Raw genomic sequence first — 15,398 nt, 5'->3', positions numbered from 1 at the left:
GGGATTCACTCTCTTACCTTGATAATGTCTTCGATGCAATTACCTTAAAGCAAGATGCGTTATTCTTATTTTAAGATTAAACTCGATGAATTATTAATGCGTTGGGGAAATATTGCAAATAAACACGTACACACACATGCCTTTTTTTCCCACCTGTATTTGTTGATCTAAATTCAACTCTAATAACCCATACAATGTTCCAATATAACACAGAAATGTTCCTGTGTGACACAGTGAGGTGACTGAGCATAAAACTGTACTATAATTGCTCCCAAATTAGTGATAATTATCTTGTCCTCGGTAGTTTTCCCAATTTTTCTTCCAGTTTTACATAGTAGGAAGAAATGTCCCACCCCTTTCCAAGATTTGGGGAAAATCCAAAAAGTTACTCTAATGTGGGTCCAATAATTTTCCCAGTGCCAGGAAACAATATCCCATTTTTCCCAAAAAAATATTTCCCAATTTTTAGCCTGAACATTTTCCAAAGTAAGAAAGCTATTTCCCATTTCCTTCCTAAATCTCATAATTTTCCCAAATTGTGTTCCCAACAATTTCCCAGTGTCGGAAAATCATGTCCTGATTGCAAATTACACTAGCGTTAGTTTGATGTCTCGCATCTCTTCTGTACGATCATCATCAAGCCACTTGTTGAGCTGTGGATCATTTGTCAGATCCTGGTACTCCTTATCACCTCTCTTAGCAGACGTGCGAATGGATTCTATGTACCAAACGTCATTTCCCCTAGTTTGAGTTTGTAGGTGAATTTCCTTAATGTCAGATGACGACACGCACTTTGCAGTGTTAAACCGGCTTGCAAACTGTAACTCTCGCGTATAAGGTTTGTCTTGTTCCATAGGGTGTTCAAGTTCTGCCTGAAGTTTGCCGTTATTTGATAACATGAGAACTATCAGGTGGTTGTTTCCGGTTAAGGAACCAGCGTATGACACGTCTCCCGTCATTGCATCTACACGTATGTAGGTGATACAGGGTCCTGCAGCAGCATTGGTGAGGAGGTGCTTTTTGGCATTGTATGGGTAATTAGACTCTTGATCACCGTCCAGCCACATATCGAAGCCTGTATCAGCGGTTAGTTTGGTGTACCGTTTCTTTTTTGTTCTGGTGTAGGTATCGATCGATGCTATGTACCATCCATCATTGCCTCGAGCCTCGAGATAAACTTCCTTGATGTCTCTTTTAGTGCAGACGAGACTCGGTTGGAAATTACTTTGGACGGACAATTCTATTTCGTATGGTTCACCTGCTTTCTTGTCGTTCGGCAGCTCTGCTTCGTACTTACTGCCATCTTTCAAAACGATCACCAGGTCTGGATGGCTACTTGTGCCTGCGGTAATAGGAGCGTCGTTCGTCATTGCTTCAACCTTTATATAAGTGATGCGGCGGCGTTCTATGTAGAGAGAATATGCAAAAGCCATTTTGTTGCGTACATAAACACGCAAGAAACTAGTGTTTTGATGATTCCAGAGGGGTGTCTGGAAAACCCGAATCGCGAATAGGGAATAGCGAATAGTTCCGAAGAGCGAATAGCGAATAGAACGAATAGTGCGAATAGTCTGGAATATGGAGTGGCGAACGGTCACGAAGAGTGAGGAATAGTGGCAAATGGGGGGGGGGGGGGGGGAATAGTGACGAATGACAGAAATTTGGTACTCAGAGTCTCGCATTTAACATTGCAGCAACGTTCCAAATAAAAAGCATAAACCCTTATCAGGACGAAAGGTGTTCCTAAAAGTAACTTCTTCTGTTTTCCCCGCTACAAGAGCGTAAATACCGTACGTCTTAATTAGGATATCCTCGTGTTTTCTGTTTTCTTAATGTCGGTGATGGACAGCCCTAGCCTGAGTCCGGAGAAGAAAAGGTAATAAATTCACTCAAATTCTGTTGCTTATTTGGATATTTAATTACGAAAGATATAGCTTAGATGTTGTTGTTTTTATAACCGGTTATCGGATCAGCTCATTTGTGTCTTTTCAGTTAATAAACTAATCACTGACCACTCTCCTCGCCTTCATTGCATTTTGTTGTTTTTTCACAGAACATGCTTGATCGAATCTATCAACGTCCGCGGATAGACGCTATTGCTCCACGTGATCAATTTCAGCGCTGAACTAAAGTGGTGACTGTTGATAACTAGTATTCGCCACTATTCGCGACTGTTTTCCACTATTCGCACTATTCGAGACTATTAGCACTATTTGTACTATTCGCTATTCGCTATTCGCGACTATTCGCTATTCGGGTTTTCCAGACACCCATGTCAGAGGCCAGAAAAAAGCTGAAATTCAACCGAAATTTAATTTTCCAATGGTCTAAATCTTGGAAGTCGATACGACTTTTCATATTATGTTTGGCAACGTCGGGCTCTCAGTAATGTAAACATCTTTCTGAAATCATCGTCGATCAAATTACATATTCACGATCAAATGTGCGTCTGGATCCGTCTGGACTAGGACAGTCAGCTTTGTGGCAAGAGAAATGGGGAAACTGTAGAATGCTTACAAACCGCATAGCGCCTGAAGTTTCTTCCTTCAGGAATTTCTTCAGTATAGGGAATAGCTAGACCCTGTGCCTCTTCAATATGATTCGTAGCCGAACTCGAATTGAGTAATACATGTATACTATACCCAGAATTTGTTCACTAAATTTGTAAGAAATGAGAATTAGAGTTACACCTTCGACGTTTCATATTGAATGAAAAAAGTAAGGAACCGAGAAAAGAGAAAATGGAATAATAAATGACCATTTTAAAAGTTTGAAAAAGTAGCCTTACTTCCACGCCCACCACGTCTACGACGGTTTTTTCGTTTTTTTCCCAGAGAGAAAAATAAATGAAATAGATTTAGTTGAGTTTGTCCTTGGGGAATTAAGTTGGTGGCTGCAAACTAGAACCGTTTATTGTAACCTACAAAATAAGCAATCGATAAATGTAATCTGGGTATACCAAATGCATGTGTCCTCTCACTTCACTTGCTCTTTTGGTTTGTATTGATGGATAATTGGGAAAAAGTGAAGAAATAGAGAGGTCAACTAAATGGAAGTTAGATGGAGCCACTATTTACTCGTGTTCTATTGGGACCAACCAATTTCGGTTGAATAGGTTAGTTGGGTCTTTCTAGCATCCTACTGATTAAATCCGGTTTTCGATTGGGCAGGTTGATCAACCATTTTAACCAGCTTACCGCAAAATGGTTTACAGTACGTTTACTGAAACCGGGGCCACCCAGACAATGAAAACCAATCAGATGGCAGAACTGAAACAATAGATTCCAACATTTTCAAATCCAGCCAATCAAATGTCCGATACAAAACAGTGAAATTTCAACTTGTTCACTGTAAGCCGTTAGTACTTTCGCTTTAGAAAATATTGTGTTACTTTACTTTAGATTTTACATTGACAAGCGTGATAAATTCATTAGATTGACCGTTTTCCACTGTGAGCGTACGGTCACACAAAATATCACTCTTACTGTTGTTGTTTAAATTCGCAGAATAACAGAGTGTGACATTTTTTAAAGAATAAATTCCGCTCCTGTTGTCTGTGCATGTTTCTATTTTTACACAGCTTTTGGTTATTTACCACGCAGTTCTCGGAAAAACCATCGCGTTTACTATCGCAGCAGCTATACATTTTGGAGTTTGAGCTCCCTTTCTGGATTATCGGTGTATGGAATTGAAATAACATCTTCATGGAAAATTCAAACTATCAAAGCCTGGCAAAAACAAAAGACGATAGCGCCAAACCTCCCCTGGATGGAAAAATCGAAGATATTTCGATCAAAGAATTCAGGTTACAAGTCCATTTTTGTATCAAGTTGACTTTTCGTTTATCCTGCTTGAAGTTTGCATCCAGCTCCTTTCAGTTACATCGAAAATAATCCCTTTCCAATTTTACAATTTTCGAACCTGAACAGATGCGAAACTACTCAGAGACCATTTGAAGGGTTTCTTTTTAACAGCCGCGACAATATTCAAACCCTACAATACACACTCTAGTGGCGATATATATTTACGAGTGACACTCTTAAGCAGCTTTTCTTTCCATGTATTTTCTAAAACAAGCAACCTATAGAAAGTGGGGCAGCATTTAATTCTTCTTAAATTTGCAAGCGCGCGAAACTACTAACGGTTTGAGCTTAATAATTTATTAATTGCGTAAGCATCACGACGAACAAGTTGAGATTTCAATGTTTTGTACCGGACATTTGATTGGCTGGATTTGAAAATAGGATATTTGATTGGTTGGATTTGGAAATGTTGGATTCTATCGTTTCAGTTCTGCCATCTGATTGGTTTTCATTGTCTGGGTGGCCCCAGTTTCAGTGAACGCACTGTAAAACTCGGCTTTGAATCGTGTTCTATCAGCAGATTTCCACGAAATTATCCAAACCTTGTTTGGACGGGGCTGCTGTATTTGTACTTTTTATCTTTGAAACATACACGCATAGTCCTTTGAAAAGCTTTTGAATGTGATTTAGAAAATAGAGTGAAAATACCGCGAATAAATGAGAACCGGGCCTTAATCCAATGGACCAACATCCTCTCAGCTCTTAGGCCTTTGTGTATTTACAAGTCGTCTTTATAAATTAAGATGATTGTCGCAGAACATTCGAGCAATAATGGCAAAAATATAGTTACCAAAAAAAACCTTATAGCCTGGTAATATTTTGAATTAAGGTAGGAAGATCTTATCGAGGCTTTAGCTCTCAAGCTGACCCCCCACCCCGCCCCCCGAGAGAAAATTGAACTTGAAGTTATCCATATTTCAATAAGAACGGACGTTTCGCGTTAGTTGAAAACGCAGTAACACACGCATTAAGCATTCTTACGAGGTTTGACATTAATTTTCCCGAGAATGCTTGGGGTTTTAATCGCGGGGTCACCTAAAAAAATGAATTACGGTGAGATGTTTCCAATAGTATTCAAAAACTTGCTGCGCTGTGAATAGATTTTTAGTAAATGATTTTTGCACTTAGTGCTCGAACTTTGAACTTTATCGCTGCAGCTGCGCTAATTTCAACTCACTGGAAGCGATTTTTGCGCGCTCTAGTACCACCGAGAAAGAAGAGAGACTACTTGTTGACTTCTAAATGTATTGCTAAATAATCTACTCACTTTTTTCGAGAGTCAAGGAATTCTCTTCGGTTAATCCCCCTGAATTGTCGAAAACGTCTTCGGGTGCGTCTAAAGGTAAAAATATCCCAATTGATTTATTGATTTATTGATTTATTGATTTATTTATTCATTTATTTTTAATATGCCAGAAAAAAAAAGGAATAAAAACATTAATGCTAATACCGCCACATAGTACCCAATTACTGCTGGCCCTGGTATAAAGAGGTAAAAACCAGACTTACTGCAGAAAAGTTATTTTACCATGTGACCGGTGTAACTCCACGCGCTCGCGCGCATTACAAAACTAATGCCTCACTTACAAGCCAACTTTCATTACCCTATAGGGGATTTTTGCGCGCGTGCTTTAGTATCGCTGAGAAACAGGAGAGACTCATCAGTCTACTGAATGTTTTGCTAAATAATTTTCTCACTTTTTTCAAGAGTCTGGAAATTCTTTTCGGAAAATTCATTTGAGGTGTCGAAAAAGTCTAGAAAATCCGATTTTATTTTTTGATTTAACTATCCAGAAAAAAATACAGAGAAAGTAAAATAAAACCAATAATTACAAGTTGCATTCAGGATGTGTTTAGCCTGAAATACTGGCTACTTTCAAGCAAACATTTGCTTAAGTTCCTCACAAGAGTACATGTGTTAACCCGACTTATCATGAAATATTGTAAAATTCCCTAGAACAGGGTGGGGTTGAGACGCTATCACCACCAGATTTCCCGGCTTAGCTGGTACACTTTAATTTGATGATTTGATAATGATAATTTCATCATCGCTGTAACTATTTCAACTCAATGGAAGCGATTTTCGCGCGCGCCTCTGAAATCTCTGAGGGAGGTGAAATGGTACGTAATGTTCACTAAATGTATTGCTAAATAACATACTAACTTTCTTCAAGAGGCTGCAAATCCTTGTCGCGAAATTTCCCTGAATTTTCAACGTCTATGGGTACGTCTAAGGAGAAAATAAATGAAACCTATTTATTCATTTAAATACGCCAGAAAAAAAAATAATTGAAAAAATAAATAATTACAAACAGTAACAATACTATTATAACGTAAAACGCGCGCTGGTCCTACCTAATTCCTATTTAGCCATAATGGTAAAAAATCTCTATTTACATACCGCCGTGCGTAAATAATATATAGATTTAGCAAAGCCTAGAAGCGGTGCTCCCGTTTAGAGAATTAATCATAAATGAAAAGAGGATATTTTCCCTGGATCAGAAGCTCAAAAAATGATCAATTGTGAGCATATGATTGTTTAGTGTGTGGTTTCACTTTTTTTCTAATTACATTTAACAAACCATACCTAATCAGTATACCCAAGATTGAAGAAATAACGCACGCAATATATCAGGGACTTTCCAAGAGACGATTGCGCAAGGAATATGTCGGAAGAAAAGTCAACAACGCGTCAGGGTTTAATTTGCGCCTAAATTTTGCCTTTGCATGCATGTACTCCCTCCATCTCAAGCAGAGTAATAACCTGACTTGAGCCCGCGATCCAATCGAAAACTCAGTGCCTGGTCAGCAAAAAAACACGCGACCTCGATGAGTTCTTGGCCTGAGCCCGCGATATGGTCACGTGATGCTGGTCAGCGGATACCTTGTTTTGACAGCTGTCAAATTAGTTATAACAAAGATGTCCAATATCAAAGATGCACCCATGGTAATGGTGCTACTCTCTTATTTTTCAAGATATGGGGCAGTTTCATTTTAGTTGCAAAGTTTCTGTCGATTTTAGCTGCGAGTTCCTTTTGTTATTTCGGGAATGTAAGGAGTATGGAGTATTTTGACTTTTTGGCTACATTTTCATTAACTCAAAGAAGCGAAATTTTATGAACAATTTTAAAAATCAGTTGAAGCGTTCTGGCTCAACCATCGCTCAACTGATTGTGGCGTTTTTTTAACCAGCAAACAGGATCCTTTGTTTTCCTTCACCGTGCATTGTGAGAACTTAACTTTGTAGGCCGATCACAAATAAAACATGCGCCTAAGGTGATGTCGCAACGTTATAAAGGAATTAGTTGATGCTTTTACTTTTAGCCGTGCGTATATCGAGTTATGGATGCACTTGACAAGTTTGTAGAGCTTAGGAAGTTAGAGTTGCTGTCGGCTGCGTCTCAAGCAACTCTTACGCTTCTCTTGTGCTCCCCAAACTTCCCGTGTAAGCATGAACCAATTCTGACTACCACAGACTGTAGCGAATTGCTGCCAGCTCAAGTCTACAGAGGTAAAGACTATACCTACACTATTTTACTGTGTCTGTAACTAATCACAACTCGCTTGAGGTGATTGTCATTCGGGCTCTTATAATATCTCTGCAAAAGATGTCATTGAGAAACTTTTCGTTGTCTGCTAAATTAAATCATCCCGACTTACCTTCTTCAAGGGTCTGCAAATTCCTGTCGCGAAATTCCCTCGCATTCTCAAAATCTTCTTTGGGTATAGGTTGGTCTTAAGAGAAAAAATATCAATTTAATTATGTATTGCCGACTGAAGTACATACAATTAAAACTGTGTGAAGTCTCAGCATGGTGGAGTTTCTTTTTATAGAGTAGATTTGAACTTTTTGTTGACAATAAATTCTATACCATATATAATTATTCTTTATTTTGGTTTGCGAAGTTAGAGAAACTTTCTCAGTTTCTCCAAATGTCTATAATTTTCAGCTGTGTTAAGTCTCGAAATGGTGGAGTTTCTAGTCTCATGGTAGAGTAGTATTGAAGATATTTTGCTTACCGAGATCCTGCCTGAGAAATGAATTAAATCAGTAACATCTTCGCCTTTTCTAAGTGTCGTTAAACACAAGCTTACATTTCTGTGGTTAGCAGTCAAAATAGATATGATTCTCTTAGCGTGACGTTTTGTCAGTATTTTCCTCGCTATCTTCAATTTCTAATCGTTAATCGGTTTGACAAAGTTTCTTGTCCTAGTGTAGAAAACGTGTTCTTTAAAACTGTTTGAAATTACATCAATCGATTGAATTCAGTGGCAGTTTCTTTTTTGCGCGAAGAGAAATTAGGTCTATGCATTTTCAGCAGTCAATACTTTGTTTGTATTTTTTTTCTCAGTTTCTTCAATAAATTCTTCACTTTTTCTCAGTTTTTTGAGTTCTGTGAAGGCTCGAATGGAAGAGCAGTTAGCCTTTGGATAGAGTAGTTTACCTTAACCCCGATAGAAGTGAATTTAGGGTTTATAATTTGGTCAACTCCCACCACCATAACTTGAACAAAAAGTCCATAACCTGGGCGTCATCTTATAGGAAGTAATGTCTGACAGAGCACCTCTTCGAAATATTAGGAACAATAGATTGTACCAATTTACAAGCATTTTTTAAAAAATGTAATGATTATATTGTTCTACTGCTAGTTACAACTATTAAGGGAAGTCTGTTAATAGACTTACCAGGGCCTTTGGCTTAGTTTTCATCCTGTAAAAGTAATAAATAAATTAATCGTTTATTGGCATGAAAAGCAATTTCAGTCAATAACTCAGAAAAATGAAGTAGTTGGTATTTGAGGAACGGAGGTCACGCGCTTACCTGAGCTTGAGGATTGTGCTGCGGGACTGCCGCCACCAAGGCCAAAGTTAGTAGTAAGAAAACAAAACGCTTCATAGTCTCTGAGAAATGAATAAGAGAAATCAGTAAATTGTATAAAGTTGCGTTACGTTAAGCTGATCACGAGTACTGATGAGTCATATGAAATGTTTCAAGGCTGATTTAAGGTGGCTCAAAACAGTTTCCAGCACTTAGATTTTGATGGGTCGTTATAGCCACTCTTTGTCAATTAATGCCACAATCATGGTACCAAAAACCTGCGTATGCCCAATCATTGGTGAACACGTTATTATCATTTTCGCGACACAATAGGTTACCATAGCAACAGTATGATCTGCTAAAACCAGCCTTAATTACAGCTTTAGCGGCATATAATTTAAACACAGCACGGTGAAGTTTTATTATGTTATAAAATTTTGATAAGCATGATAAGACGCAACTTTTGGTAAAGTTTAAAAAAATTCCTTTCATAGGGCTCAGAGCCACCTTAAATTTTCAAAACTTTAAAATGGCTCTGAACCCTTTGTATAGTTACTTACCTAGGCCTTCAAACTGGCTAAGTATGGGCAAAATTGATTTTTCGACCGTGGCCACGATTTCTTTGATTTTTAGTGGCAATTACTCTTAAATCTTCTTCTTAGAGTCGGATGAACGCCGACAAGAAAGCAAAATCTGTAGCAAATTAATCGATGAAACAGTCAGGAAAACATTTAGGAATTCACTTCATCTCAACCGGATCTGATCTTACTCAGTTTCTGGCAAACAATTGAGGAATGGCTGTTATGTACATAGATACACCCTTTAACATCGCCTGTAGCTTTTTGTAGAACCCACAAAAGCGGCCAAAGTCCTAAATTTCCAAATATATTTATTGTTCTAGTTCTAGCTTACGATGGACAGAAGGAATTGTGTTTTCTCTATTGAAATGTGGAGGTTTTGCAGGCTTTGAATTCGTCTACCCCAAATCAGTTTTTTCTCGACGTTGTTCAATTACTTTACTTGTATGCTGCGTTTGTAAGAAAAAAAACAATCAAAAAGTGAGATACTGACTAAAACCACCTGCATCGCTGGTTATTGAATCTCTCTTTTGTATTTAATTAACGGAATTATTATAGATAAAGTCTGCATATGAGCCAAGTGGCTCATCAGGCCGGAGCTTATCCCGATTTCTATAGGATGAAGCGACTAGGAGTATTTTCTTTCCTCCCTGGAATGAACTGAATCCTAGTCCATTGCAGGGTTAGACCCCAGCATTAAATTCGCCGGTACTCATTATACACCTAAGTGGAGAGAGGCATTGTGAGAGTAAAGTGTCTTGCCTGAGAACACAACACAATGTCCCAAGCCAGGGCTCGAACCCGCACCGCTGGATCCAGAGATGAGCGCGCTAACCACGAAGGCACCGCGAATTATGATGACACAATTAATAATTGATGATTTGTGGATGTTAACAAGGCACGTTAACCACGCAAAGAGAAAGCAAAAGACGTAGTAAATCTTAGTTTGGTTTTTTGCATCCTGATTATTGTTCAGTTATAATTGAAAAAACAAATCATACTGTACTGTAGAGAATTATTCTCGTTTGATTAATTTTCCCAAGAAAACACACATTCATAATCTTTGATTTTTCGTCGTCAGTTTAAAAGCTTGCTTAAAGTTGGAACGAGTGCTCCTTAAAAGAGCAACAAGTGACGAATTTATTTCACTGGCAAAATACACAAACATGCCACAGTAAAAATAAGCTACCGACAAAAATACAGTAAGATAGGCTGACGGAGAGTTTAACCCTGAGAACTCTGTATTACCGTCTACTGCGAACGTCTAAATAAATGCTTTGCATCAATACATACGTACTTCTTACTCACATCAACTTATCTACTTTTATTTGTCAGTCATATTGAGATCAGGGAAATCTTAATGCTTCCTACCTTAGGTCTTCTTCTTAGCGTCGGATGAACTCAAGAAATCAAAATCTGTAGCAAATTAATCAATATCACTAGCAAAACATTGTAATATAAGTTGAAAACCGTGAATTTTCATACATAGATACTAACAGTAATCCAGCGTAATACTGAATGATACAAAACCGTAGCAAAATGCTGGCATCGCACAGAACGCATAAGGGACCGTTCATTTTTTATAAGGTAGGGGGGGCTGGTGGGATTTGGGGGGGGGCCATGCGAAAAAAAATGGCTTTCGAGGGGGGGCCATCCTAAAAAAATAAGGGAAAAAGGGGGGGTCACGTGAAATATTTTAGTAAAACTTTGAAATAGCATAATGTTTGAATATCAAAAAAATTGCTATAGAATAAACATAGAAGGCAGGATATAAATTTATTACAAACTTTCCTTCTGCTTTAAAAAAACGTTTGGCGACAAAAAGCATTTGTAGCTACTGAAAAGAAGTATTTAACACTTATTTTCGAATGCAACTTTCACTGGCACTCATCTTCATCTCCGCTGCCATCGAGTTCTTCGTCGCCGCTTGTGCTGCTATGGGAGTCTCTTTCACCAATGCTGCAAGAAGCAGCAATGCTTTCCGTCAGAGTGTACTCTTCAGGGTACATGAAAGTGTAAACATAATCTCTGACTTCCCGCTCAAGGTTGGTGGTGATTCTGCTTCGTGCAGCATTGGTGAAATAATTCCCTTCCAAGAGCTGTGCGATGTATGGCCCATCTCTTCTAAATATCGACGTGGCAACATCCTCAACTTTAAGACACTCTTCTGGGACGGCCGTTCTAGGAGGGTACACAAGGCATTGTGGAAGATCATTTCCTAGCGGGTTTCCAACACAGATTCCATAAACTCGTTGGACGTTGTTTTCAGTCCGCTTCCTCTTTCTTTCATCTGACTTTCTGCGGTTTTCTTTTTTCCTTTTCCTTTTGTGATGTGCTGTTTGAGTATGCCTTTGAATATGCTGTTATAATTGCTCTTCTTATTTTCTAGTGCTTCCATGTCCTGCGTGACCTTCGTCAACTTAGCTTCTGTACATTTGATCTGTTTTACATTAAAACTGTGGGCAAATTCTTCGCCCTGCTTTAAAGCAAGCCCATTGGACTGAAAGAGTGTGGAATCTCGTTCCTTTACATCTTTCAATATGACATTCAACTTTTCCACCATTGCTCTGTGCTCTTTGATGGAGAAGTTCAGTTTTCTTCCATCACTGGGCTTCAACTGGTACCCTTGCATGGAAAACTCGCTCGCCCTTTCTGAACAGCCATCTGCACCTAGAAAAATTGCTTCTTTTGCATGTAAGATGTCAAACTGCCTGGATCGTTCAGCTGTAAACCTTTCCTTAAACGACTCGTCGCTTTCGCCATTATTGCCCATTTTGGAATGAGCCTCTTTCATGATGCTCATGTAGTAATGCGCTCTTTCCCCGATTGGATTAACAATATAAAGAAGAAAGAGCATGGAAGTGGCAGGCTGGTTTTATCTGACCCAGAGAGCGTTGCTCTATTTGCAGATAAGTTTATTGTCAAATCGAAGTTTGTGGTGGATTATCTTCAGCATCTTGAAGTGCTGGAATTTAAAAGGAAAAAGAGAGCAGGAGAAAAGGCAAAGTTAAGTAGGGAGGAGGATTATCCTTGGACTGAGTTGTGCGAAGATCTAACCAAGCTTAAAAAGCTACGTGTTCCAGAACTAAACAAGTACTCAAACCACCACGGGCTGAAGCAGCATTTGAAAAGCAGCAAGAGTGAGAAAGTAAAGGCAATTGTAAGACATTTATGCTTGTAGCAGAAGAGTCCTCTCAGATCAGAGCTGGCCAACCAACACTGAGAAATGCCAGGACATTGACACAAAATGACAACAGGGCAAGTGCTGACAGCAGTGAAACGGATGAAAGTGACAATGATGAGTATGACAGTGAAGCCATTGACTCTGGGGGAGAAGATGACACAAGAGACGTCATTCTTGCATTCATCAATTCAGATGAGGAAGGTGCCAATGAGAGGCCAAATGCCACACGCTCAGGGCGAGCCATAACTAGGAGATCCGAAATTGACTTCTCTTTCTTTTGATTTGTTTTTTAAACAACAGCTCTCTGTCGTATAGAGATTGTAAATATTGTCTTCATAGTGAGTACAATAACGTGAAGTAGGGGGATAATAGAGAAATATTAAAAAAGTTGAAATCTAAATATTGTTTGTTCAATTTTTTTTGGGGGGGGGGGTCATCCCAAAAAATGACCGCTATAAGGGGGGGTCATGTGAAAAAATTGGTAAGCTGAGGGGGGGTCATGCGATTTTTAAATGGTGCTTCCCAAATCCCACCAGCCCCCCCTCCCTCATAAAAAATGAACGGTCCCTAAAGACGCCGAAGAAAATTACATGACGTAATTAGCGACTCTTTTTTTCCCATCGTGTTAAAGTTTTACTTGAATAAAAAAATGATACTGTAGATAATTTTACTCGTTTGATTAATTCGCGCACAAAACAGGCACCTTCATAATCAAACTCACTTTTATTTTACGTCGTCAGTTTAAAAGCTTGCTTAAAGTGGGCACAAACGCTCCTTCAAAGAGCGAATTTATTTCACTAGCGCAACATCTACACAAACATTATGCCACAGTGAAAAGAAGCTACTAACAAAAATACAATGAGAAAGGCTGAAGGAGAGCTTAACCCGAAGAAATTTGTGATATTATCTACTGCGAACTTCTAAATGAATCCTTTTCATTATTACATACGTGTATCTTACTTACATTAACTTATACACTTTCATTTGTCAGTCATATCAAGAACAGGAAAATCTTGCTACCTACCTTAAGTCTTCTTCTTAGCGTCGGATGAACTCAAGAAATCAAAATCTGTAGCAAATTAATCAATGAAACAGTCAGGACGCCATTTAGGAATTCGTTTAATCTCAAACTGATCTTACCTTGCTCAGTCTCTAACAAACAATTGAGGGGTGGCTGTTATGTCTATATTTTGGAAGTATTCCACAGACTTAAATACACACCCTTAACATCGCCTGTAGCTTTCAGTAGAAGTCACGAAAGCGACCAAAGTCCTAAATTTCCAGACATATTTACTTTATAGTTTTAGTTTCGGTTTCAGACTGATAGATTGAATAAATTTCGATTTCCGTCATTAGAATGTGGAGATTTTGCAGATTTTAAATTCGTCTACCCCATATCAGTGTTTTTCTCTGTGTTGTTCAATTACTTTAGTTGTATGCTGGTTTTCTGAAAAAAAAAAGAACAATTATAAATGATATACTGACTGAAACTACCTGCATATCGCTGGTTATTGATTCTTTCTTTTGTATTTAATTAACGAAGATATGATAACGCAACTGATAGTTGATGATTTTTAAAATGAAATATTTTGAGAATTAAGAAAGGCATTGTGTGTTTTAAGCAAGGTTCCATTTTAATTGAGGGTTGGCTGTTATGGACATAATTTTGGAGCATGACATGATTGTTTTGAATTCCTCTTTTTTCAGTCGCAACATTCCAATTGCATTGAATAGCAAACAAACATTGTAATATAAGTTGAAAACCGTGAATTTTCATATCTAGAAATTAACAGTAATCCAGCGCAATACTGAATGACACAAAACCGTACCAAAATGCCGGCACCACACAGAACGCATAAAGTGCGCCTGAACCACGCCAAAGAAAATTACATAACGTAATTTGCGAATCTTTTTTCCCAGTGTATTTCTTATGTGTTTTACTTTTCTTAAAAAAAATTGCATACTGTAGTGAATTTTTCTGGTTTGACTAATTTGTGCAAGAAAACACACACCTTCAGAATCAAAATCCCTTTAATTTCAAGTCGATAGTTTAAAAGCTTGCTTAAAGTGGCCACGAGCGTTCCTTAAAAGAGAGCAACAGGCGACGAATTTATTCCACTATGAGTACAAAATACAAAGAGCCATAGTAAAAATAAGCCACTAACAAAAATACTTTGAGATAGCCTGATGAAGGGTTTAACCCTAAGAACTCTGTGTTACCATCTGCTACAAACTTCTAAATGAGCCCTCTGGATTAGTACCTACCTATATTTAATTCACATCAACTTAGACACTTTTATTTGTCAGTCTTATTGAGATCAGAGAAATCTTGCTTCCTACCTTGGATCTTCTTCTTAGCGTCGGATGAACTCAAGAAATTAAAATCTGCAGAAAATTCATCGATGAAACAGTCAGGATAACATTTAGGAATTCCGACATTTCGTCTCAAATTAGACTGATCTTACCTTTCTCACTCTAACAAACAACTGAGGGGTGGCTGTTATGTACATAGATATATATTGGGAGCATTCCACTGACTTAGATACACACCCTTAACATCGACTGTAGCTTTTTATAGGATTCACAAAAGCGGCCAAAGTCCTAAATTTACAAATTTATTTTTTTTCTCAAGCATCTGAGCGGGGCGGAATCCTAAATCCTCGAATTTGAATGGGCTAATTATACGCACGTGACCGGTCCAGCTTTTTACGATACGGCCCACGGTCCGGAATTTTTCCCCACTGTAGCGATTATTTCGCTCCTAAATCTGCAGATTATTCGATCAGTGAGACAACCAGGATAATATTTAGGAATTCCGACATTTCATCTCATACTGATCTTACCTTGCTCAGTCTCTAACAAACAATTGAGGGGTGGCTGTTATGTCTATATTTTGGAAACATTCCACTGACTTAGATGCACACCCTTAACATCACCTGTAACTTTTTGCAGAA

The 15,398-nt window shown here is 38.3% G+C and overlaps 1 protein-coding gene and 2 long non-coding RNA genes across 3 annotated transcripts; all 3 read right to left on the bottom strand.

Annotated features, from left to right (window-relative positions):
- Window positions 1-441: 441 nt before the first annotated feature.
- On the bottom strand, window positions 442-3,312 carry LOC149109795 (uncharacterized). Its single transcript, XM_089295038.1, has 2 exons — window positions 2,789-3,312; window positions 442-1,405 (listed from the first exon to the last, which is right to left on the bottom strand). Exon 2 carries the CDS (start codon window positions 1,368-1,370, stop codon window positions 588-590), a length of 783 nt encoding a protein of 260 aa, XP_089151164.1. The 5' UTR covers window positions 1,371-1,405; window positions 2,789-3,312; the 3' UTR covers window positions 442-587.
- A 908-nt stretch (window positions 3,313-4,220) lies between these two features.
- On the bottom strand, window positions 4,221-8,577 carry LOC110041447 (uncharacterized). Its single transcript, XR_016208713.1, has 4 exons — window positions 8,550-8,577; window positions 7,524-7,598; window positions 6,028-6,093; window positions 4,221-5,199 (listed from the first exon to the last, which is right to left on the bottom strand). It is a non-coding gene; the product is annotated as an uncharacterized LOC110041447 (long non-coding RNA).
- On the bottom strand, window positions 8,575-14,831 carry LOC149109794 (uncharacterized). The gene is made up of 4 exons (XR_016208715.1): window positions 14,785-14,831; window positions 13,469-13,513; window positions 10,632-10,676; window positions 8,575-8,765 (listed from the first exon to the last, which is right to left on the bottom strand). It is a non-coding gene; the product is annotated as an uncharacterized LOC149109794 (long non-coding RNA).
- Window positions 14,832-15,398: the final 567 nt, after the last annotated feature.

This window comes from Orbicella faveolata, unplaced genomic scaffold (assembly GCF_042242905.1).
Source record: "Orbicella faveolata isolate gen_17 unplaced genomic scaffold, um_ofav_v1 contig_25, whole genome shotgun sequence".
In the NCBI taxonomy this organism is placed as follows: domain Eukaryota; kingdom Metazoa; phylum Cnidaria; class Anthozoa; order Scleractinia; family Merulinidae; genus Orbicella; species Orbicella faveolata.
The sequence above is the reverse complement of the archived record's forward strand: the minus strand, read 5'-3'. Positions and strand labels throughout refer to the sequence as shown.